Raw genomic sequence first — 24,936 nt, 5'->3', positions numbered from 1 at the left:
ATGTTTATTAAAGTTGAAAAGTTGTTTGGAGACCTTTATTTCATTTTCTCATTTCAATGAATTACAAATCCTACATCCGTAAATAGTGCTGCATGTGGATTCACAATTAGATTAAGATCAGGGTTTTGGCTGGGCTTTTGTAAGACATTCACATTCATTGTTCTTGAGACACACTGATGTTTATTTTACCTTGTGTTTAGGATTACTGAAAGAACTTTTTCCCAAGTGTTTGTTCCCAGCATACAGAAAGAGATGTCCAAACTCTGCCATTGGAAAGCAGCACAACACCGTGATGTTTCAACCTTCATGCTTCACCAATGGTAAGTCGTTCTTTGAAAGCTGTGTAATATTAGATTTGAGCCACATGTATGTGGCCAGTATATGCACCCCCCCTTGATTTGCCTATTCCTGTCAGGACAAATCTTAATGCTGTAGCATGCAATACTAGAACATTATATGCTTTCAGTCTTGTTGAAGCAGAAAGGCCTTTTTCTGTTCCAGCCTGGCAATACTGCATGTAGAAATGCTTTGAGGAACTTACTGGCATGTACTTAGTTTAGACCTGAACATCTTCAAGATCAACTGCAAGCCAGACCTCTTTACTGATGCTCTTAAGTCTAAACAGGTGCAAATCCATGAATTTGCACGTTCTATGTTCAATCGGTGTTTAATATTTAGCGAAAGGCCTTCCCAGAAGAGTTTAACCTTTAATATACAGGGAAAGGTTCATGCTTTTTGCATGCTTTATGAACAGAAAATTACCCTCCTCAAAATTTTGCAATAAAGTTGGAAGTACAGAATTCTCTAGAATGCCATTAATATTTGTCTCACTGGAATTGGTGGAATAGGGAAACCTGTTGTTAATAAGAAATACCCGTTGTTATTATTTAGGGAGTGCATACTTTCCACCATTTCATTATTAATAATTTATATAAATGGGTGGGCCATGTGAACTGGATTTTTGGTTTGACATTTGATTGTTTTAGTTTTCTGTTCTAAATTATTTAATTGGATTTAATACGCTTAAGTGACCTTAAATTAAATAATTTGACAGTTTAGTTGCTTTACAAATTATATCACAAAATACATTGTTTTGGAGTACAATTAAGTGCTTTCCCTTATAGTCCCATGAGAAGATCTCTACTTCATTTTTACAACTTTGAAATTAATGTTTGCCTTTGAAGAAAAAATACAAAAACAAAAAAACTATTATAGTTATTCCACACACAATAGGAGCTATTTTGAGTGCCTTAATGCAATCATTGGTCTGTACATAAAAGCATGCGATGGATAATGGAGCATAATCATGGGATAAAAACGTCCATTGTAGAGGTTGTTCCTCGGTCATCCGACTCTCGTTCTCTCTCCCATTGATTCGTCGAGGCGTGCCAGTGTGTTCATGTGATGCAGGAAGGATGTGTCCTAAAAGAGTTTGCATCGAGCCAAACTGCATCACTTCTGAGTCCGACCACTGCTCAGCATTCATCTTCGGATATTCCCCCTTTCGCTTTGCAGTTAGATCGGGTGAAAGGGAAGAAGCCGAAGAGAACGAGAGCAGGATTGTGAAATGGGAGCTACCGCATCATCCGCGCAACGGGACAGCAGATGTGAGGAGGACGCAGCGGCGGAGGAGCTCACTGCAGCGGCGAGCGATGCTCCGGATGACGGCAGTGCTGCTGATGACAAGGTAGAATGCATGAACCTGCCTCCTGCTGCAGAGAAATGCTGCACAAAGTTTCAAAGACACGAGCTCTGAATCTAAAGCCACACACAGGCTGTAACTCAAAACATAGTGTGCTGCCTCCGTTACAGCCTTTTTGAAGTAATGCAGAACGTTGTGTAGGTAGACAGGGACGATTTATTGTTTAGAGGTTGCTCTTTTTAGCTGAGGAGAAGGGATTTCTGAGTTTTGTTTATCTATCAGGTGTTTGTCTTTAGGATAAGTAAATTAGACAATTGTTTACAGAGTAAATAGATTTATAAAATAGTGTGGACTTTGATGCTTTGGCAAATCTGAGCACAGTTGTGAAAAAGTAGAGAGGAAAGTAAGAATCTTTACAGGATAACATTTTCAGATTCAGCAGACTAAAGCAATATACTTAACTTACTTTGAAACAATTTTCACTCAGAAATTGCAGGTAAATGTCTTAAATAATATACACAGAAATAGCAAGTAACACGGATTAAACATGAAATTTTGAAGTAGAAAGACAAATAATATTTTGTTGTTAAACTTAATGTTTTAATGAACTTATATATTAATGATTTATGTATTTATTTTTAGTAGAAACAACTGATATACAAAAGAGATCTTATTTGTGATTTTTCTTATGAGGAGGCATCTTACCAGATTCTCAGATGTAGCTGTAAGAAGAAAGGTTACATTAGGATGAAAATGTGTTTTGATTGGTGTAGAAAATTTATCTAGAATGTCCATAATGCAATATCCTGACTATCATTTGCAGCTTTTTAGCATCAGTAATTAGAGTCAACAGAAAGAAGATTAGGTGACTTTGTCCTATTTTTAGGAGTTTGACCTAAATTCGCTGTTTGAACAAAATATGCTTTGGTTCTGGTAGTTCAGATTAGATTTAATAAGAGAGCACATTATTTGATTTGCATTAATTTTATATATAAAAAAATGTTTTTAATTGATCACTGTAGTCTTGTGGCTTGAGAACTACAGAAGTCGACATATTTGGATGAAGTCACAAGTCATCTGCCAAGTATTTCTGTTAATACTGCAGACAGAATTAATTCATTAACACTGATAACGGATGCATCCTCAGTGGCTGGCAAATAATATGGTAGCTTTTTTACTTGACTCCAAACTTAAATTAGAGTTAAAAGTGTTTCATCACTTCTAAACTGCTTCTTATCATGTGGGTTAAATTTCTGGTTTGTCCTTTGATGTTTGTTTGCTTGTTCATCTGAATTACTTTATTGGATTAAATGTGTAGGTTAAGAATTTTAAAATGCAATTTCTTTTCTGTTTTTGAAAAGATGGTTTATTACATCACAACTCCATCTCCTCTTAGTTTTTGGGGTTGTCAGTTTTTTTTTTGTACTAATCTGTGCACATTAATGAAGGGATATTTGTAGTGCTCTTATTCCCAAAGGATTGATGGAATTCTCCCTTACTGCACTGGGTGCATCGATTTTCCATGTAAAACATGATGAGGTCAGCCAAGGTTTAACAGGAAGCCTGTGAGATGGCTTTTAGTCAAAGGAGAGCTAGTTGATACTCGGATTCCATAAATGTGTTCTTTTTTTGTTTGTTGCCATCTCCTTCAAACTACATTGTGGTTAGGCACTTGACACACTTGACAAATGTGGTATTGTGATAACTTTTGTAAAATGTTTGGGGAATTTCTTAACTTGAATCAGAATTGTTGTTGTAGTTTTCTGTAGCTTCTTTGACCTGAGTGAGCAGTGCTGTAGGCTACATACACGAAACAAACTATAATATGACAAACTCACTGAGATTGTTGCCAAAAATAGCATATACACCAGGGGTGGCGAACTCCAGTCCTGGAGAGCCGCAGCCATGCAGAGTTCAGCTCCAACCCTAATTAAAACTCACCTGCATGTAGCTTTCTAGTAACCCTTCAGACCTTGATTAGCTTGTCCAGGTGTGTTTGATTAGGGTTGAAGCAAAACTCTGCAGGGCTGCGGCTCTCCAGGACTGACGTTCGCCCCCCCCGATATAGATAATATGTATAGTTAAGAGCTACAGTGATGTAATGATAAATAATTTATAAAGTATAATTTACTTTGTTAATCACTCCTTGATCTGTCCTCTCTTTTCCATATAGTTATTACAGAAAAACGGGCAGATCTCCAGTTTGAATGTAAAGACAAGGAACCATGCAGATGAATTAAATGGCAATTTTGAGGAGAGAGTATTTGCAGATGGTATGTAAAACTATATTATTGTTATTAATTTCATTATTTCCCATATTGTTTCCAAATGCAATGAGAACAGCACTTTTATAAAGTTATAAATATCAAATATTTTTTGAGTATACACTTACCTTGGCACTTTTCATTCTTATTTATTTTTAATTTTTTTGGTCAGTTGGCTCAGGGTTTGTTACTCTGAAAGAAGATGGCACAGAAACAATTGAAGATCTCCAGGAAATGGATGCTCTTCAACCAGTCACGAAGAATGAGAGCACAGAGATGGTTAATGCAGATAGTGTGACTGTGGAGGAGGAAACTGTGGAGGACAATCAAGTGAATGATATCAATGAAGCTGGCTTCAAAAAAATCTTCAGATTTGTTGGATTTAAGTTTACCCTAAAAAAAGACACATGTGACAAGACTGAATCAGATGAACAAGAAGAAAAAGTCACAAGTACCTCAGAAGACTCCAGTGACACCCAGGAGAACAGTGCAGTGGCAGCAAATGAAAGCACACCTGATGAGACTCAAAAAAGTGAGGTGTCTTCCCAGCCTGATGCAGATGAACCCTCTCAACAAACAGACAATGAAAAAGAGCTGGATCAGGACATAAAGACAGTGGAACATCATGTGGAGGACACACCTGAGAAAGAACTGGAAAAAGAAGCAAGTCCTGAGCCGGAGGAACCGATGTCACCAATCAAGCAATTCTTTACACAAGGAATATTTGCCAGTTTAAGAAAGAAAAAGAAAGAAGAGGAAATGCAAAAAGAGAGTAAGGAAGATGAACTCAAAAGAATTGAGAGAATGGGTGTAGAAGAAAAACAAGACAGTAAATGTATATGCCTTGATATCCCTTATATTACATCAGAGGAAGAGAAGTATTCACAGGAGAAAGACAATGACAAGTTGTTACCTGAAGGAGAGCTTCAGAATTCTCTAGAGAAAGATAAGGTTCAAGGAAGTCCGCTTAAAAGACTTTGCAGGAAATTTTACACAAGAAGGCAGAGAGAAAGTAAAGCTGCAGAAAAGGTGATTGAGGCAGAGAAACAAGTCTCTGAACAGCCGAAACCATCCTCGGAATTGATAGAGCTCTCAAAAGTGGAGGAACCAGTGGTTGGGGAACTAAAACCTGTTGAAGAGGAGCTGGTGGCTGATGTAAGCCCTCAAGAGTCCAAAAAGAAATCTGACACCACCGTTTCCTGGGAGGCACTGATTTGTGGTGGCTCTGCTAAAAAAAGAGCTAGACAAACAAGTGAGGATGAAACGTCAGACAAAGGAGAGGAATATGAGAAAACAACTGACTCTCCACTGGGAAGTTCCATCGAGGGTGATTATGATCATCTCACATCATCTAATGAACAAACTGGAAGTCCTGCAGAGGGAGAGATGGGATCCACATGGAAAACGTTTAAAAAAATGGTCACCCCGAAGAGAAAGATCAGAACTGGAGAAAGCAGTACCCCTGAGCAGATACCTTCAGACAGTGAGATGAACAAAGACGAACCATTTTCTATGAAGAAACGTATTCCAGGGCATAAAAAGAGAAAATCCGATGCAAAGAAAGACCAAACATCCTCAGATGAGGCTGCAAAGGATCATGAAACAGGTGATGAAGATGATGAAACCCCAGCTATTATTCCTCTGTCTGAGTATGAAATAATTGAGCCTGAAAGTCTGAAGGAGGTGCATGAACAACGAATTGAAATCACAATAGAACATGAGATGTCAGATATGACTTCACAAGTGTTAGAACAGGACACATCTAATGACTTGGTGCCCAAAATTGCAGCTAAAGTTCCAATTAACACTGTGCCAACAGTCATACATGGATTATCAGAGGACTTTGAAGAACTTACAGACTTCGTGAGCAAATATCAGCAACTGAGTGATATTCCAGAAGAAGGCATAATTGAGGAAAGCATTGAAACACCAGTATCATCTGCTGAGTGGACAACACAGGATGACACCTTAGCTGAGGACATTGTGGAGTTGACAGCAGATGCGGTCACTGCCCCAGAACCATCAAGTGAACAATTTATTGGGGATGACACTACTGAAATGGTCTCGGCAGTCTCACAACTAACCGATTCACCCAGGTCATCTGGGCATGTCACACCAGTGTCAGCTGAATATGGCATACAAACATCAGATGTGATCCTACAGGAAGCTGTTCAATCCACCTGCATGACTCCAAGTGTTCAGTCAGCAACTACAAAAGATGAAAGCCGAGAATCTCTGGCCGTGTCATTTTCACCTTATATTGTACAGTCATTCACAACAGAGGAACCAAAGGTTTTGGTTGCACATAAGAAAACCGAGGCAACAGCAATATGTACAGGCCTAGAATCTCAAGAAATAGAATCTGCTGAAGAACATCTCCCTGCACCCTTAGTGGAGGCAATACCTGAAGTAAGTGATGCTGTCCCAACCGAATTAGTCACTAATAACTTTACAGATGAAACTGAAATTGCAGGACTTGGGACAGATGAGGTCTATAAGGCTGAAATTAAAGAAGTGAAGACTGAGTATCAGGAAGTAATTGTAAGTGAAAAGGAATCTGCCATTGAAACAGAGATAAGTGTAGAGCAAGTCATTCATCAATTAGTGGCAGAGTCTATTGTGGGAGAATCAGAGGTGACTCATATGGAGGACCAAAGAGAGGAATGTACAACTGGTATTGAACTCAGACAGGTGATTGAGACAATGCCAAGTGTAGCTGGGCTGGAACAGGTTATGTCAGACTACATCCATAGTCCACTGCATTCAGTGTTAGAGGAACCTGTATATGAACAATCAGTAGCTGCTGAACCTGAAAAAGAGCTCATGCTTTCAGATGTTGAATTGTCTGTTGCTGATTATGATCAACCTGCATCTACTGAAGTTGTTGAGTCTTTGACACATGGTGATATAGACAGCAGTCCTGGTACTACCACAAGTAAAGAAGTCAAAGAAATAGAAATTAATGCCTCTGCTGTGGAGTGTCTGGAAATCACAGAGACTGATAGTATTATAAGTCCAATTTCAGATCGCATACAGGCAGAAACACTGGAGTTAGAAGGGAGTTTACAATTAGAAGCAGTTGAATCAATACATGTTTATGCCTGTGAAAAACAAGTTGACGTAAAAGATGCAGTCTTATTAGCAGGTGATTCAGCGGTGACTGTGGATGACATCAGTGGGAAAATTGAAGAAAAAGATTATGAAAAAATGGCACAGCAGGACATTATGGAAATACATGTAGAAGAAGAGACCGGGGATGATGTTGCTTCAGAAGTTGTTAAAAATATTGAGGTTGAAAATATTTCAGAAGCTAGAGATGAATCATTAGCCAGAGAACAGCTGCCAGCCAAGGAGGTGTCACTTCTAGCACCAGTATTAGTTGAAGAGGCTGAAGAGCTCCATAAAGAAGACATTGAAACATATTTGGATGATAAAGTGGAAGATAGTGCAACTGACAGAACGGATGGGATTTTTGTTAAAGAGGAAGAGGAACATGCAGTAAAGGAAGGGCAACCTCTGACAAACACTGACAGGAATGAAACTCCTACTGATGAATCTCCTGAAATAATTGTTGATGCAGGAAGTGAAATTGGAGACATGGTTCATAAAATAAGAGAACACACAGTTGTTCCTGCATTTTCAAAAGATGTATCTGAGCAAACAGAAACACCAGAAGAGCCTGATGCTAGTTCTGAAGTCATACTAAAACCTCTAGAGATAGTATTGCCAGAAGTTGAAGCAAAACCTGTAGCAACAGAAATTGTGGTTTCTCAAACAGAAGACTGGGGTCAAGACACCAAACCAAGTTCAGAACTTCCCAAAGAGAATGCACAGCCAGCAACAACGGAGAATATTAAGACTGGTAAAGTTTTAGAGATGGTTGCCATTATTGAGAACACAACAAAACAATCTGGGAAAGAGAAGCCTATAGTGTCTGAACCAGTAACACAGGTACTTGCAAAATCTAAGCTACCAAAGGCAACAGAAAAAGAGGGTGAAGCAATAGATGGTGACCCGTCCCAAGCAATGTCATCATCAGAAATTAAAGAAATGGCAGTTCCAGAAGAAAAAGATACAATGGCTGTTGCTCCCAAACCAGAACCAGAAGGGTTTGATTCAGGGCGGACTATGATTGAAATGGCTACAATCACAGTGCTGGCACAAAATTATACTGCTGCAGAAATAGAGGTTAGTAAAATTAGTGAAAAGAAGAATGAAGATGAAAAAGCTAGTCTAAAATTTGAACCTCTTGAACAGGTAACAGAAAAGAGACAGTCAAATGAGTTGCAGGTAGATGAGACAGAAATTAAAGATGAAATACCTGCAGTAATGGAAATGACACCCATTGTACAAGAATCACCACTGACCTCTGAAGCTACAGCAGAAATACCAGAAGTTGCTGTTTCTGAGATACAATCACAAGTAGTGAGTGAACTCAGAGCTGAGACGCTTGAAGTGACAGAACCAAAGGTAGAAATTCCAGTGGTATCAGAAGTGAAAGTAGAGACAGCTGTAGTAACTGAACTGGGAGTGGAAACACCAGTTGTCACCTCAGTGGTTAAAGAACTTGAAGTAGAAATACCACTGGTTACATCTATGGCAAAAACAACTGTTACTCATAATTCTGCTGTTACATCACAAAATCAAAACATAGACACTGCCACATCAGTGTTGACAACGGTGATCAAAAAACAAGTGGTGGAGATTCCCACTGTTATTTCTGTGGTAGTGGCACCAGCTACACCTTTAGATGAAGTAACACCAGTTGTACCTCTAGGCAATGAGTCAAAGGATGTACCTTCAGTAAAAGGCACACCTGTCGAAACACCAAATGTTGAATCAGTAATTGTGAGGACTGCTGTGGCCCCAGTAGTAGAGATACAGAATGTGATTCCAGTGGTAGCAACACCAGATCTTGGATCAGTAATAGTAACAGAAGCTGCATCTCCAGTGGTAAGTACAGGAACAGTGACTACTACACTAGCAGAAGCACCAGTTGTGAGCACAGTTGTAGAAACACCTGTTTTTTCTGTCACAGCAGTAAAATCAACTCCAGCTCTGGTAGAGAAAACAGTTGTGTCCCCTGTAGTAGAGATCCCAGCCACAGTAACATCTGTTGTGGAGACTCCAGCTGTTGTTTCAGTGGAAGAGACACTCGATGTGACCTCATTTGCAGAAACACCCGTGAGCCAAGTAATTGAAACTCCCATTGTCTCCATCGCATCAGTAAAACCAACTGTAGCTGAAGTGGCAAAGACACTAGACACTGAGAAACCAGCTATGATTTCAATGACAGTTGCAGAAGCTCTATCTCCTGTAGTAGTTACATCAGCTGGAACTCCAACAGCATCAGAAACAATTATGATCCTAGACGTAAAAACTTCAGTAGTAACTTCAGCTGCAGAGACATCACTTGTGACACCTGTGGTAGAAATACCAGCTCAGATTTCAGTAATTGCAACAGATGCAGCACCTCCAGTTACACCAGCAGCAACTGCAGCATCAGAAACATCAGCTGCTATCCCAGCTGTAGAAACCGCTGTTGTAGAGTCACCTCCAGTTGCAGTGGTTGACACACCAGTTGTGACCCAAGTGGTACAGACACCAGGTCAGGTTTCAGTGATGGTAACAGAGACTATCCCTCCGGTAGTTGTTTCAGAAGAGACTGCAGCAGTAGAAACACCTGTTGAGGTCCCAGTATTACAAACTCATGTTGTAAATTCACCTCCAGTTGCAGTGGATAAGACGCCAGTTGGGACCCCAGTGGTACAGACACCAAGTCAGGTTTCAGTGATGGTAACAGAGACTGCACTTCCAGTAGTTGTTTCAACAGTGGCTGCAACAGTAGAAACACCTGTTATCATCCCAGTAGTAGAAAGTCCAGTAGTAAAGCCAACAGTTGTTGTGGCAGAGACACCAGTTGTAACCCCAGTGATAATGACACCAACTGTGACTCCAATAGCGGAAAGGTCAGTTGTGAGCCTAGTACTAGAAACTACCACAGAAGCACCAACTTCAATTGCAATGGTAGAGAGACCTGTTATGATTCCAGTGGTACAGACACCAGCTCTGGTTTCAGTGATTGCAAAAGAGGCTGGACCTCCAGTAGTTCTACCAGCAGTGACTGCAGAAGCAGAAGTAAAGCCACCAGTAAAGCCACAAGTTTCAGTACCAGAAGCACCTGCTGTGATCCCAGCAGTACAAACACCAGTTACAGAGCAGGCAGCACAAACACCGACAACACCAGCCGTGCCCTTGGTAAAGGCAACATCAGTTGTAACTGGGATGGAGGCACCCACTGAGACTACATTAGAAAAGACACGGCAGGAAATACCAGCAGCAGAGACACCTGCTTTATCCCCTATGATGATGGCACCAGCTTTTGCCGCAGTTGTAGTAGCAACAGCTCCACCTGTTGCTACACCAGAAGTAAAGAAAGCAATGCTGCAGATAGTTCAACAGCAGAAAAAGGAAGCAAAGTCAGAGGCTTCAGTTGTGTCTAAAGATGTTGAACCACCATTTGTGGCTGCGAAAGAGGTAAAGACATCAGTTTTAACTGAAGAGTGCATATCTGAGGCTTCCTTGCAGCATACTTCAACAGAACCCCAGTCAGATGTAGAGGAGGATGTGTGGGAGGATGCTGTAGATAATATTGGAGATTCCCCGTGTCAGGCGACACACACAGAGGGTGCACCCCAAGATACTGCTGCTAAACAAACATCTGATGCTGCAATTTGATAGTGGCGTGCTAAACCAGAATAAAGATTTGAATGAGTTGGTAAGTCATTTTGATATATTGCATTCAGTTACCAGTCATTTTTGATGTCGGATTTAAAATTTTTTTTAAATCATTACACTGATTCTGTCATTTCAGGTCCAAGTTTAACAAGGAAAATTCAGAACATTTTACACCTGGAAGAGGCTGCGCTCAACACAAAATCAGCTGGGATTCACATCTCTGACAACGAAGAAATGACCAAACCACCGAGAACCAAAATTGCATCATTACAGTTCCATTAAGCAAAAGTGAAACCAAAAACAGTAGTTATTCAGTGGAGATGCTGTTTTTTAATCATTAACTACATTTTTACTTTTTACTTTGATGCAGAAAATATTTCAACATATGAAACCCTTCAAAAGCAGCTATTTTGTCATATTTTTACTGAGGATATTTGTCAATGTATGAATTTTTTTTATCCTAATTTAGAAATTAGCATAAGCTTATGCCACATATCTTGTTGTATTACATGTCTAAAAAAAACAAAAAAAAAAACATTTGTACACATACATTATATCCTGACCGTTTGGCATATTTAGCATAAGAAAATGATTGCCATTGTAGAAGGATGTGCAATTCCTGGTATTTAAAAGATATTTACTAAATCAAAGGTAATTTAGTAACCATCATATACCTCTAGATTTGGATCTAGGATAAATTTATTTTATACTCTAAATATGATGTACGCTTTCCTAAAGCTGTAATGAGCAAATCACAATCATGCTCTGTCAAAGAGCGATTTAGACTGAAAATGACATCGTTTCATTTGTTTTACAAAGAATAGTCAAAGTCTTATCAAACTCATGATTTATTTTTGTTGGCATGTCATGTTGTTTTGTGTGTAATTTACCATTTTAATTTACAGAAACACCCAATTTCAGAAAATATTTGTGACTATATTTTTGGCATAAAACTTGAAGCATGCAAACTAATGTTGCAACTACTGACTTTTCCCCATGTATGCGTTTTATTTTTTCCCCAGAGAAGCACTTAAGATATATGAATGTTCCATGAGTATCAAATGAATATCAAAACACTGTACTGCATATGATCATTACACAGTTGAGCATTTTTGTTAATATTATACAACCTGCCTTGCCTGTGGTACAGAGGTTTGCATCTGGCCTGATACAATAAGCCATTACAGTATTGAATTTTTTTTAACTTATTCGAATATATTGCTAAGAAGTGTTGGAAACCACATGTACAGACTGTTTGATTATACAGACTATGCATCTTTGAAGAAATTGCAATATTAACAATCATCTAAATACAAAAGTGTAGTATTGTACCTGGATTTTGCAACATTTAAATACAAATTATAACTTTAAGTTTTATTTAAATAAAAGAAACTTTACCAATTTTTCCACTTGTGATTTATGAAAAGTTGACAAAGCATGCTAGTACAGTTTTTATTTCTTTTGATGAAAGACAGCCTCGTAATATGCTGCTTTTTTTCTACATGCAATGTAGAATTAATTGAGGCAAATCAGAAGTGTTTCTGATTGGAAACATTAAGTTTTGGCATTTTATTAGTTTCAAACAAATACACAAATGACCATTCAATAGAAAAAAAAAATTAAGCAGTAGACCTTTAAAAAAAAATACTTATCTCAGTTCATAACAACAAACATACAAATGGTTAAATACTGGCAATAAGCTAATACTGCTTTAGCATGACATTTCAAGAAGGAATAGTTACTTCAGGAGTAGTTGTCTCCAAGTCCTTATTTAGATTTTCCCCCAGTGAACTTTCTGCAATTGGTACAGCGTCACCCTCAGTCAAACACTGATGTTTGGGAACCTCAGAAGGACTTGCAAAAGGTGCTGCACATATGCTACATTTATAAGGTCTTTCAGAAGAATGAAAGAGAGCTTCCACTTGACTGTTATCTTCTCCACCACACAGAACCAAACTCTGTTTGTTGACCATAATGTAGGAGTCTGTGTCCTGACTCAAACAAACGTGTCGAGCAGCTTGATTGGCTCTGCAGAAGTTCTTTCCACAAGCACTGCACTTATATGGCTTTCCAGTGTGAATGTACATGTGCTCACGCCAGTGACTTTTCTGAATAAACTTGCGAGCACAGGTCGGACACTCAAATTTTCGGCGTTTCATTTCACGACCCATCTCGGTGCCCTCCAGGTTGTCTATATCAGTCATTTCAGAGGGTGGCGGGGTGTCTTCCATCCACACCTGTTGATCGGTATCACTAATAACATCACTGTCAGCACGCAAATGGTCCTCCTCCATTTCCTGATCTTCAAGCTCAATAGTGTGACCATTTTGCATAAACAACACACGTGGCTCAGCTGCTTGGTTGCTGTGGACAAGGAGATGTTCCTTCAACTTGCACCTCTGGTTAAAACGGATTCCACAATAATTACAGGCGTAATGCTTTCTGGAGGAAGCACTCTTACTCATTATGCCATATGTGAGGTGTTGGACCATAGTGGCTGCAGGATTTTGGGTGGGTGACTCTATGCCGACAGGTTGTGGAGATCTATAATCCATATCAGAAGTTTCCAAAAATTCTCGGTTAAGGTTTTCAGAATTTTTAGCATAAATGCCATCCTTGCATGCTGGATTTCTTTCAGGCCGGCTATATGTCTGATCAGGTATCTGTATGCCGTAAAGCGAGTTTGTCAAAGGTACATACTGGGACTCAGGGTTTATAAGAAGACTTGCCTCCTGTAATAAAGGGTAGGCATGCAGGAATTTTACACCCTGCTCAAGGCGAAGAGGATCAATGGGCTGTGTGGTGAATTTTCCAGTGTACATTAAGTTAAGCAGGTAGCTGAAGATATCTGCTTGTATGTCTGAAGGCCTCAGTCGAACACAGTTACTGCAAAAGAGAAGCATAAAGAATCATTTAATAAAGTACTGCAAATGTGAACAAAGAACTTTTCTGCAATCACGTTCATAGTACCTGTCTTGATGGATGAACAGCATACGGAAATAGTTTGAGAAAGCTGCAAGAACGGCTTTGTGGGCTTTGAAAAGAACATCTCCGATGGCGACAGTACAGTCACAGAGGAAACCAAACTCTCTCTGAGCATTGAGGCGCTTAAGGAGAACAAGACCATGATGGGCCAAGTCCATATTTTCCCCCACCTAAACACACACACAAATTAAAAGAAAATATTCGTAAGGTTTTCACTAGGTTCAGTCAATTTATCTTGCACCTCATTAAATATGCATTTCGGTCACCAAAACTCCATGTATTAAATAACATCTATAGCCTGTGTGTCCTCATGGCCGCGGGAACCAGGGTTGCTGAGTTTCCAGGGTCGGGTCCGAGTTTCCTTGTGCCCCTCGATCACCTCCAAAATACTTAATTTTTTTAGATAGTTTTGCATTTAATCATATATTAAACTGACCAGAAATATATAGCCTAGTGCGATTGCATTTTTCTTGCGCGCCTCCATGCATCTCCCCTATACACAGACAGAATTTCATGTGAAATGTTCACACAATATTACCGTAATTTTACATTCCGACTACAAACCATTCACGTCCTCGTCCTTTCTATGAGCCATTTTCCAAAGCTCTCTCGCTTTTCAAGATATGATATCCCCCCAATGTTCAAGACATGGTCACAGCCTTGTATTGTTATATTGCACTTTTTCAACAAATAAAAGTTTTTCCCCCTCAAATGTGACATGTGAATGTATTTTCTTGGAGTGAAATATATGAAGGACAAAACACATTTTTAAACAGTTTTGAAAAATAAAAAGGTTTAAAAAAATAAATGAAAAAGTGGCTAAAAATATATTGGTATAAAATGTACTGATGTAAATGCACTATATTCCCAAAAGTATTGGGACACCCCCTTCTAATGAACAGGTTTAGCTACTTTAGTAATTTCCATGAGTACAAATGTTAATGTTTAAGCATATAATGATATTCTAGGGAATTGTGTGTTTTTAATTTTATAGCAACAGTTTGGACAGAACCCTTTTCTATTCTAACATGATAATGCCTCTGTGTATAAGGTAAGGTTTAAAAATAAATGATTGATTCAGTCAGTGTGGAAGAACTTGACTGGTCTGCAGAAAGCAAAGTCCTAATTAGGGCTGAACGATTAATAAGGAGACGCCCGCTCTCTTATAGCTCTCGCAGTATTTGATGACACACAGCGATCGGTCTAACTGCGCTGCTTCAAGTCCAACACATCTAAGCAGTCTTCAGAGGAAGCATCAAGTTGGCACGCTATGTTGCCAAGTCCGCAGTTTTACATATGATGCAGAATTCATGCGCTACATGTAAATTATATGCTTTGTTGTATTTTCCTGTCAAAATAATGGAGTTCCTTTGGAATTCTTCAGCTTTTAAGAACTGCCGGGGTTTCCGGTAGTGGGCGGGACTAATGCACAAACAGCAATCTCATTGGCTGGCGCTCACCTATTATCCTCCCTGTTTTGATTTCAGCGAATCAGTTCGAGCGAACGCAGACAACCTGATTAATATTCATGAACCCAGCAGCTCAATAATCCTTAGTGCGTTTTATATTGTTCTTATTAGTAGTAGAATTCATAGTGGTTATCTTATCAGTATTATTTGTACTTAATTTTAATTAATTTTCCCCCCTTTTTTTTTTATAGAAACACTAAATGACAAACAATATTTTAAGCACCACCACCAGACCTTAGTTCAGTCAACATGACAAATATGCATTCATACATGGTTATTATAATTACTAAAGTTCTATCATCATTTAATGCTAAATTATCATAATATCATATGTTTGACTGACTGATGCTAAGTGAGATATTTAAAAAAACTGCCATTTTCCAAACATAAGCTTATATATATATATATATATAAGATAATTAATATTAGTCTGGGGAGTAAACTAAAAAAAATTACAAGCCAATGGAGATTCTATTGCCAAGTAGAGGGTTGATCATATTTACAATAATCAACTGAATTTGATAGGTGTGTCTCACATTGTCCCACAGAAACATTAGTGTAGATTAGTGTACAATGTTTTATAATAATAATTTATTCTATTTAGTGACCATTTCATTAATTTAACATTTAAAATTGGTGGCATCCAAGTTATTTGACATGTGAACTTAAAAAAAAAAAAAAGTAACAATAATTACTTTCCCTGGTAATTAGTTTCTTTTATAATGATGTAACTCAGTTACTGTTTGTGAGAAGTAACTAGCAATATAACTAATTACTTTTTTAAAGTAACGTGCCCAACACTGCATACTATACAATGATATATTACTTGTCTTTGTTGAATAATACAGAATATAAAAAGCTTTAAAAAATAAATCGCAATCGCAATATTGGTAAAAATAAAATAAAAATTTGCAATTAGATTATTTTCCAAGATCGTTCAGGCCTAGTCCTAATCTCAGATGAACACCTCTGGTGTGACTTTAAATGCAGACCTTGAGCAGAAAACTCATCACCAAATACCCAATGATTTGTACATACACTATATAGACAAAAGTACTGGGACACCCCCTTCTTTAGAACAGAAGAAGGCACTTCCAAAACTGTGGCAACACAGATGGAAGCATAATTCATGCATTTAAAAACTGTATTTCCATCTCTGTTGCAACAGTTTTGAAAGTGTCTAAAATGACTGCACCCATATATACAAGTCATTGGTGTTTGGTGATGAGTTTTTGGCACCAGTCAAGTTCTTCCACACTGACTGAATCAATCATGTCTTTTTGAACTTTGCCTTATACACAGAGGCATTATCATGTTAGAATAGAAAAGGGTTCTGTCCAAACTGTTGCTATAAAATTAGAAGCACACAATTCCCTAGAATACCATTATATGCTTAAACATTAAGGTTTGTACTCATGGAAATTACTAAAGTAGTCAAACCTGTTCATTAGAAGGGGGTGACCCAATACTTTTGGCAATATAGTGTATATTCTGAATCATATTTTTGCAAATATAGGCCTATTTTTGTATCTTAATTTGATTACTTTTAACAAATACAGTACAAACTACTTATGATAACATTCCTCATTTGCAAAAAAAAAAAAAATTAGTTCCTTTCAAATAAAATAGTCAGAAGTGTGGTCTGCTGAAGCCCCGCCCATGCTGCTGGTGAACTCCCGAGTACTAAAGTTTCCGCGGACAGATAGGAAACACGCGCTCGCGCAATGAACCCAATAAAATAGCATTACACTTTAAACGAGCGAAAGAAAATCTCACAGATGAACAGAAATGAAAACCGTTCATCTTCGCAACAAGCAAAAGCAATGCCAAGACGAAAACGGTCAAAATATTAATCATTTTCGCTTAAGATCCGGGAGTAATCGATAGTGCCCTTCGTTACCGGGCTAAAAACACGCCGACAATCGTTTTTATTAAACACTTGTTAGAAATAAAAGCTTTAAGCCGTCACTTACCGTCTGCTCTTTCTCGACAGAACTCTAATGCCGTATTGAGTTTAGTTAGTTTGCTGGAGCGGAGGAAAGCTCTCCACCGAGCAGCAGGCTTCGCGTTCAGTCTGTGATCCGCTGCTGTTTTCCGGAGGCTTTGAATCACATGATGCGAGCGCGCGCCGTATCGAGGCGCTGTCAATCACTAGAGGCTGATCAATCAATCAACTGCGAGAACACCAGAACATCACGAAGTCATGTTGCATTTGTTAGCAGGTTCAACTGAGCATCATTTTTAATAACTAGTGAAAAGATGAATAAAAGTGTAAAATGTTAAGATTGGATATGTGTTCCAAAAAACAGAGTTTGTCACAGCTTGTAAAGTAAAAAAATCAATTTTAGCATTATCAGAGGATAAGCACAACACAATCACAAAACCAAGTTCCATGCCAGCATGTGAAGAGTTGTGCACATTAAGGAGCAGTTTTATATTACTCAAGCTCATTTAGAACACAGCTATCTGCTTAATCTGGATTTTACAGCAGGAGCAGAGTTAAGGACATAGAATCAACAGTGATTTCTATCCCGCAACTTTCTGAAAAGGAGGCAAAACCGAAACAAAATGAGCCACTATTTATCCAATACTTCTAAAAAAAAAAAAACTTTATTTCAGGTCAGTGTCACATTAAGAATAGTAAAAGATAACATGATTTATCAATGAGAACATCTACAGAAAGCATAATGAGTTGCTGGAAAGTCACTGTATGCCATTATAAGACTGTCTCTGTGGGTCCTCAGAAGATTACACGAGCAAGTTCAAACATCACCTATAGAGAAAAGAAAATTATAGAAGTTTTGCATTGTATTTGCAAAATGAATTTGGGGGTCATAAATACATGATATGATGTAGACATTTCAACAGTTTTTGACAGTGCGGCTGAATATTATTTATTGTCTGTTGTACTGGTGTTCAAAATGAAAGTCTTACTAACCTCAATAGTAATCAGTACGACAATCATCCACTCCAGTCTGAGACTGTGTTTCTCACTGAGGTGATTCCTCATCAGGTCTGTTAGTTCAGTGCAGTGTTGTAACTTCTCGTTTACAACCTAGAAAATACACAGTGAGTTTGGATAAAAGCAAACTTTTATCAGGATATTTATGTCACCCAAAATGTCTTATTTGCTGAAAGTTTACTCACCCTTAGGTCATCCAAGATGTAGAAATTTAGCATGACACACTTGCTCACCAATGGATCCTCTACAGTGAATGGGTGCCGTCAGAATGAGCGTCCAAACAGCTGATAAAAACATCACAATAATCCACAAGTAATTGTCTTGTGAAGTGTAGTGGTTTAAAATTAAAACAGGTTAATGATAGATTTGTGTCTTACAAACACAGCTTTTCACATCACAAGAAGTTAATTGATGGACTGGAATGGTGTGGTTTACTTATGGATTATTTTGATATGTTTATCAGCCGTTTGGTTTCTCATTCTGACGGCACCCATTCATTGCAGAGGATCCACTGGTGAGCAAATGGTGGAATGCAAAATTTATCCAAATGAAGAAACAAACTAATCTACATCTTGGATGGTCTAAGGGTGAGTAAATATTAAGCTAATTTTCATTTTTCGGTGAACTTTTCCTTTAAGATAGATGCAAAGCAATGTTTGCAAGTTCTTTCACTAACTTTAACTCTTCGGTTAATATTGAGGAACTGACAGGTCTTGTCATAGAGCTGCTCGAGATCTTCTCTGTCCCAGTAGAAATCAGGTGTGATCAGTAAGTCAGAGCTGAGATTTATGCAGTGCCTGTAAAAGGTTAAAAAGATTGTAATAATTGAATTAGATAGAGCAGCAGGTTATCTCATACAAAATAAACCAGATAAAATGATACAGAATCAGCCTGACCTCAGGGAGAAGAGCTCCCCTATCTTCTGCATAACTTCAGCCCTGGACAGTTTCACTCTTTGTCCAGACTTTAGCATCTATTAAAAAGGTTTATGGATAAAATTACCTCATTTTACACTATATTTTGCATTTTTAGAAAAACTGAACATGTTTGTATCTGTGCCATTTAATATACAGAACTATTTTAACTAGCAAAAAAGCAGCAAATGCTGGTATTACCTATGAAAGAGTACATAAGTGGATCTACCTCAGGAATTGACTGGATGGACTCAACAAAGTTGTCGAGAGAGACCTCCCATATTGCTAGTTTTACTGAAATCCGAAAGGTAAACGCAAATATTAAAGCAAAAATGCACACATAAAAATATGATTAATCATCAGTGTTTTTATAATTTATCAGTGTTTTAAAAAGATGTGTGAAAATGCAAACATATCCCACCTGAGAGAGATAAAGCATTGGAAAATGCAAACTTCTCCAGAACAACCTGATCATAATCCAGCTCGTCGTTAAACAAGAAAATTCCACGATGGAGCTTTGAATTACCCCTTAACCAATATAGAAATAAAAATAAAAAAATACAGCAAGCAGGTATTATATGATTTAATATAAATGTTGATTTGTGACTCACTCTCCTACTGTATAATTGATCTCTTCATTTTCCCAGTGGACTAGGGCGACTTCATAGGGTTGAATTTCATGCTGTTCCAGTATCCTCATCACTGTTTTTACCTGAATATAGACATGAGTTTAACTGAGTATGTATGCGTATAAACATCAAGGTTGGCTCACCAAGGCTGCTTTTATTTGATAAAAAAAAACACAGTAAAAACAGTGATACTGTGAAATATTACTATGATCTTTATTTGACTATATTTTAAATGTAATTTTTTCCTGTGATGTAAAGCTGAATATTCAGCATCATTACTTCAGTCTTCAGTGTCACATGATCCTTCAGAAATTATTTGAATATGCTGACTTCCTGCTCAAGAAGCATTTATATTTCTTCTTTTCTAAACTGTTTTCAAGACAGATGATAATAAGAAAGGTTTTTTGAACACCATATTATAATGATTTCTGAAGGATCATGTGACACTGGACTGGAGACTGGAGCAGTGATGCTGAAAATTCAGCTTTGCATCACAGGAAGAAAATTACATTTTATACCCCCGGTTTCACAGACAAGGCTTAAGCCTAGTCCTAGACTAAAATGTAAATCTTAGCTGTTTCAAATGAAATAAACTTGCACTGACTGATCTTAAAATATATCAGTGACTTTCTTTTGTCTCAAGATGCGCCCCAGTAATGTTTTTTTCTAAGCATGTTTATAAAAATTACTTAAATGTCCTAATTGATCTATGGCCTAATCCTGGCTTAGTCTAAGCCCTGTCTGTGAAACCGGGCCATAATGTTGTATTCATAATCATATTTCACACTATTGCTGTTTTCACTAATTATGATCAAATAATTGCAGCCCTGGTGAGCATAAAAGTCTTCTTTCAAAAACATTACAAATCTTAATTATTCCAAATGTTATGTTATGAATAAAACAGAACTACTACTCACAGTTTTTTCTTCAACATTCCAGAACACCACAGAGCCTTCTCTGTATGGTAAACAAAACAAAAAAAATCAAACCCCAGAAATTCAAATGACAAAACATCATTAAGCATACCTGAAGATGAATATTGTGCCACTATCATAAGGTTTTGCAGCATTCTCTGATCCCATCACCAAAACATTAGAAGCATCTGAAACCCACAAGATGTATTTACTGCAAATATGTGTATCCTTCGAACAAGAATGGAATGCATTATTTTCTGTGTAGTTGAACTGACCTCTGGGAAATTCTTTGATTTCAACAAAGCCATGAGCGATGAGATCGTGACAGAGTGTTGGTAAATGGTATTGATCTGCAGTTGCATATGCGATGCACTGCATCATGTCCTGGAAAACGTAGGTATATACATAATTATATATGCCAAAGATGATTTTAACATAAAGAATTATAACATACCTCCTCCAGACTGGGCTGATTGGTTCGTGAAGGCTGTTTGGTTCTTGGTCCCTTAAAAGTCCTTTTTCCGGGCATGCCTCCTTGTTTCAGCACTGACTTGGTGGTGGTGGACTGCAATCTCATTTGTAAACTCCATATTTTGGATTTTAAATTTAAAGGAGTCAGCATTTCAAAATGTGTTCTCTGACACACTCCTCTCTGCAATAAGTATCTATGGTGATGTAAAGTGGTGTGACAATTCCTCCAGTCTTTGAAAAGGCTTTGTGTAAATGCACTGGATGCCAGTGTTGTGCAGTTGAACCTGTCGGTGGTGACACTTTTTAATCCATTTAGTGTCCTGAGAGCTTGTGTCCTTTTCAAAGGCTGATGTAACCTCCATAAAATCTTGAGAGACATGCCTGCATGAATCAAACAAACAGTTTCAGCATTAAAACGGTGTCAAATTATGTCTACACCAGCATGCATGTGAGGCCTTTATTTTAACTGACCTTGAATGACAAGCATGTCAACACACTGCATTATGTATAACCTTCCTCACAATTAATAATAAAGGTGCAACTGAAGCTTCATTCTGATCAGCTGACATAAAGCAGCTACACTATTAATTGTATTGTACTCTACTGTAAACACGAGCTGTTCACTAACTGACATCTGATTCTAATAATTCACAGAAATTAATTCGCTTTAATCTTTAGCGTACCTGCCGCGTCCCGTCCCGCCAAATATTAGAATGTTCGGTGACAGAAAGTGTTACACTGTCGATACAAATGTTGCAACATTCTCAAACATTCACATAAAGTTCATTTGAGTGAAGCGGGCACTTCCTGTATTTTGGTGACGTCCAATTGAACGTAAGAGTCGCTCCGCCCCTAAAGACTTATTCGGATTTTATGAATTTTATTTTAAACCTTATTTTTTTATTTGGTAAATTTTGTGTAAAATCACATATAAATCTAAGTTTGTTACGATTGTTCTGTTAAATAATAATAAGTAATCGAGATCAAATCTATCTGTCTATCATGTTTTAATAGTTAAAAAAGGCTAAAATCGACGAGAATTGTAATACAATAATTATTTTTAACTTAATGAAATAGCAGACATTTTATGAAGACTCTGCAACAGATAGATACACTTTATATGATTTATCTCATAAAGATGCTTGAAATCCATTGTGCCTGTATAATAAATTCAAAATAAAATGAAAAAATTGCACTATATAAAGCAGTTGTGACTTTATGGCGTGTTGCTTGGATACCTGATAAATAATCTACAGAACACTGCATTAAGAGAAGGTTTGATATAGACGTGGAGCAACAACATAGACAAGTGAGTTTTTGTACATTGTGCCTACATTCGCGTTATTTCGCATTATTTTTCGAATTGTTGCCTTTAATTGCTTTACTGTCTACTGCTATAGCCATCATTTGATTTGTCAGGATCAAGAAAATTATAAAAACATCTTCAGGACTTGCCAACAAAGACTAATTTAGTCAGTTAACTAATCAAATTGTGATTTATGTCTTATACCACTTTCAATATATATATATATATATATATATATGTTATGATCATCTTACACGTTTTTGTTAATTCATGACCAAAATGCACTGTATTTTATTACTATAAAAAGTTAATGAATATTCAGTGTCCATCTAAAAAAGATATATATTCCAAGAACGTATTGGTAATACCCATTAAATTATGAAAGTGTTTTTTTCTTAATGTTAAATGAAAAACTCCTCTGAACATTCAAAAACAAGTAGTTACATTTTAAAACGCTAGAATATAAAAATTAAACATTTCTGGAAAAAAAAATGAATCTGTGAATGATGTGTAAAGTTAATATTTTGAGAATATTATTAAAACCTGAACCAGAAATCCTTTGAACAAACGTTCTAATGTTACTGGAAAAACGTTTGTTCATAACTTTGTGCGAACATTCTAAAAATGTTCTCTGTTAGCTGGGTGAATGTTACTGTTGCTATGGATACATCAGGTTCTGTCTGTCAGCATTCAGATCTCACGATCTCTAACATATCTCTCTATGATAAGGTGGACGCCTGCTTCAGGGAGAGAGACCGACTGAAGAACTGCATTTGTGCTTTAGAGGAGAGTGTGAAGTTGTACGAGGTGGAGTGTAAAGCCAGCAGAGAAACAGTCAAGAGACTGGCGACTGATGTAGAACATGAACAGTCGCTGTCAGCATCAAGAGCCAATGAGCTGAACTCTAGCAGACAGGTATCCTACAGATCAATAATGCAATTAAATACCATTTTAGAAATCAACAGGCAAAACTAATGTCAATAGTAAAGAAAATTCCTCAAATATTTTTAATTTCTTAAACTTTAATACTGTAAAAATCAGCTGAGAATTGAACAAATAGTTCAGTAATTAATGGTAATCTGGCTCAGAGGAAGACAGGAATCATGTTTTCTTCTGATGATTAAAGGATAATACAAGACATCATCTTACAAATGATTTTCAGAAGCAAAGATGCTACGAAATGCATAATATTTTGTGAGAAAAAGTGACATGCGCTAAAGCATTGTTTTGTTAGGAATTGGATATAATCTCCCTGAAGAAACTAAGTTTGGAGAGGGAGAACCAGAGCCTCAAAACCTCCCTGCAGGGAGGTTAAAAACACACGTGACTCTGTAAATATACACAATTTTTTACTGTAAATGGTTCTTGAGTTATATGACAATAATAGATTATTTAGATCAGTGTTTTGGTTTCTGGATCTTTAAAGCATATAGATGAGTCATGTAGTTTGTAGAGCATCCAATTTGCAACAGTAAAATCATGCATTTGAGTCATACATACTGATAAAATGTAGCGAATAAAACTGTGAATACAATGCAAATTGCTTTGGATTAAAGCATCTGCCAAATGCATGAACATAAATGGTTCTAATTTCGACCCTTAAAGTCATGATGAAAGATCAAATTGTGAAATTTTCCTTAAGAATTACAAGGCCAAAACAAATCAACGATGAAACATGCACAAATTAATTGTTCACAATAAGATCAATAACATGCATTTAGAAAATAGGGTGAATTTTTATTTCATGCCATCTGTAGAAGTGCTGTTTCACATGTAGAGTGTGGCGATGCTTATAAGTGCTTAGAGTCTGCTGTCTTTGGTGCAACAAGATCAAAATGATGGAACAAAACCAAACCATAGAGGAGCAGAGTAAGAACCTGGGAAAGCTTGAGAAGAACCAGGTAAAGACTGAGAAGAAACTGACCACCATCACGTCAGAGCTGAAAAACCAGGAACACAGAGCCAGAGAAGAGATTCAGCAAGCCCAGAGACTGATGGACACTCAGTCTAGTGCTATAGCAGATCTCACTCACACCGAGAAACAGGTACAAAGTAATGCGAGACTACACATGAAGAGTTTATTTGCAAAAACAGATAACTCTCTAAAACAAATCATGTTTTTTATTATGTTATCATGTTTTTATTGTGTTAATTGGCTGGGTTTTTTTTAGTTATTCTTTTAAACTAGTCAAAATAACCCAACTGCAGTATGAAAAAACACGATTTCTGAGAATTGTTAAAAAGGGAGTTAACTGTTTTTGCAAATGAACTCTTCATATATACACTACTGTTAAAAATTAGCAGTCCATAAATTTTTTTTTTATGTTTTTGAAAGAAGTATCTTATGATCATCAAGGCTGCATTTATTTAATCAAAAATTACAGTAAATGTAATAATACTGTGAAATATTATTACAGTTTAAGATAACTTCCATGTTAATATATTTTAAAATATAATTTATTTCCATGATGCAAAGCTGAATTTTCCGCATCATTAGGCCTACTCCTGTCTTCAGTGTCACATGATCCTTCAGGAATCATTCTAATATGCAGATTTGCTTCACAAGAAACATTTCTTATTATTATCAATGTTGAAAACAGCTGTGCTGCTTTATATTTTTGTGGAAACCGTAATGCGTTTCC

General features: G+C 37.3%; 3 protein-coding genes across 4 annotated transcripts; 1 reads left to right on the top strand and 2 right to left on the bottom strand.

Moving 5' to 3' along the window:
* The first annotated feature begins 1,428 nt into the window (after positions 1–1,428).
* LOC306886772 (uncharacterized protein) lies at positions 1,429–12,046 on the top strand. The gene is made up of 4 exons (XM_079444082.1): positions 1,429–1,687; positions 3,816–3,915; positions 4,079–10,684; positions 10,781–12,046. The coding sequence occupies exons 1-3, from the start codon at positions 1,568–1,570 to the stop codon at positions 10,642–10,644; spliced, it is 6,786 nt and encodes a 2,261-aa protein (XP_079300208.1). The 5' UTR covers positions 1,429–1,567; the 3' UTR covers positions 10,645–10,684; positions 10,781–12,046.
* On the bottom strand, positions 11,479–17,192 carry LOC306886673 (zinc finger and BTB domain-containing protein 2-like). The gene is made up of 3 exons (XM_079443974.1): positions 17,072–17,192; positions 13,615–13,799; positions 11,479–13,530 (listed from the first exon to the last, which is right to left on the bottom strand). Exons 2-3 carry the CDS (start codon positions 13,785–13,787, stop codon positions 12,369–12,371), a joined length of 1,335 nt encoding a protein of 444 aa, XP_079300100.1. The 5' UTR covers positions 13,788–13,799; positions 17,072–17,192; the 3' UTR covers positions 11,479–12,368.
* A 493-nt stretch (positions 17,193–17,685) lies between these two features.
* On the bottom strand, positions 17,686–21,781 carry LOC306886674 (required for meiotic nuclear division protein 1 homolog). Of its 2 annotated transcripts, XM_079443976.1 has the most exons (12): positions 21,672–21,781; positions 20,972–21,369; positions 20,793–20,901; positions 20,630–20,705; positions 20,521–20,560; positions 19,586–19,686; positions 19,396–19,502; positions 19,204–19,268; positions 18,957–19,033; positions 18,737–18,857; positions 18,037–18,153; positions 17,686–17,871 (listed from the first exon to the last, which is right to left on the bottom strand). In XM_079443976.1, the coding sequence occupies exons 2-12, from the start codon at positions 21,365–21,367 to the stop codon at positions 17,839–17,841; spliced, it is 1,242 nt and encodes a 413-aa protein (XP_079300102.1). In that variant the 5' UTR covers positions 21,368–21,369; positions 21,672–21,781; the 3' UTR covers positions 17,686–17,838. The 2 variants fall into 2 exon arrangements, with proteins under 2 accessions (XP_079300102.1, XP_079300101.1); XM_079443975.1 differs by lacking the exon at positions 17,686–17,871 and having other exon boundaries at positions 17,957–18,153.
* Between the last annotated feature and the right edge of the window lie 3,155 nt (positions 21,782–24,936).

This window comes from Barbus barbus (genome assembly GCF_936440315.1).
Source record: "Barbus barbus genome assembly, chromosome: 20".
In the NCBI taxonomy this organism is placed as follows: Eukaryota; Metazoa; Chordata; class Actinopteri; order Cypriniformes; family Cyprinidae; genus Barbus; species Barbus barbus.
The sequence above is the reverse complement of the archived record's forward strand: the minus strand, read 5'-3'. Positions and strand labels throughout refer to the sequence as shown.

What these genes read in the sequence shown, in the direction of transcription:
- LOC306886772 (XM_079444082.1), top strand. Translation starts at nt 1,568, where the DNA reads ATGGGAGCTACCGCATCATCCGCGCAACGGGACAGCAGATGTGAGGAG. An exon ending in GCAGTGCTGCTGATGACAAG is followed by an intron (nt 1,688 to 3,815) that starts GTAGAATGCATG and finishes TTTTCCATATAG; the next exon opens with TTATTACAGAAAAACGGGCA. An exon ending in GGAGAGAGTATTTGCAGATG is followed by an intron (nt 3,916 to 4,078) that starts GTATGTAAAACT and finishes TTTTTTGGTCAG; the next exon opens with TTGGCTCAGGGTTTGTTACT.
- LOC306886673 (XM_079443974.1), bottom strand. Translation starts at nt 13,787, where the DNA reads ATGGACTTGGCCCATCATGGTCTTGTTCTCCTTAAGCGCCTCAATGCT. An exon ending in CTGTTCATCCATCAAGACAG is followed by an intron (nt 13,531 to 13,614) that starts GTACTATGAACG and finishes TCTCTTTTGCAG; the next exon opens with TAACTGTGTTCGACTGAGGC.
- LOC306886674 (XM_079443975.1), bottom strand. Translation starts at nt 21,367, where the DNA reads ATGTCTCTCAAGATTTTATGGAGGTTACATCAGCCTTTGAAAAGGACA. An exon ending in ATCAGCCCAGTCTGGAGGAG is followed by an intron (nt 20,902 to 20,971) that starts GTATGTTATAAT and finishes TACGTTTTCCAG; the next exon opens with GACATGATGCAGTGCATCGC. An exon ending in AATCAAAGAATTTCCCAGAG is followed by an intron (nt 20,706 to 20,792) that starts GTCAGTTCAACT and finishes TGTGGGTTTCAG; the next exon opens with ATGCTTCTAATGTTTTGGTG.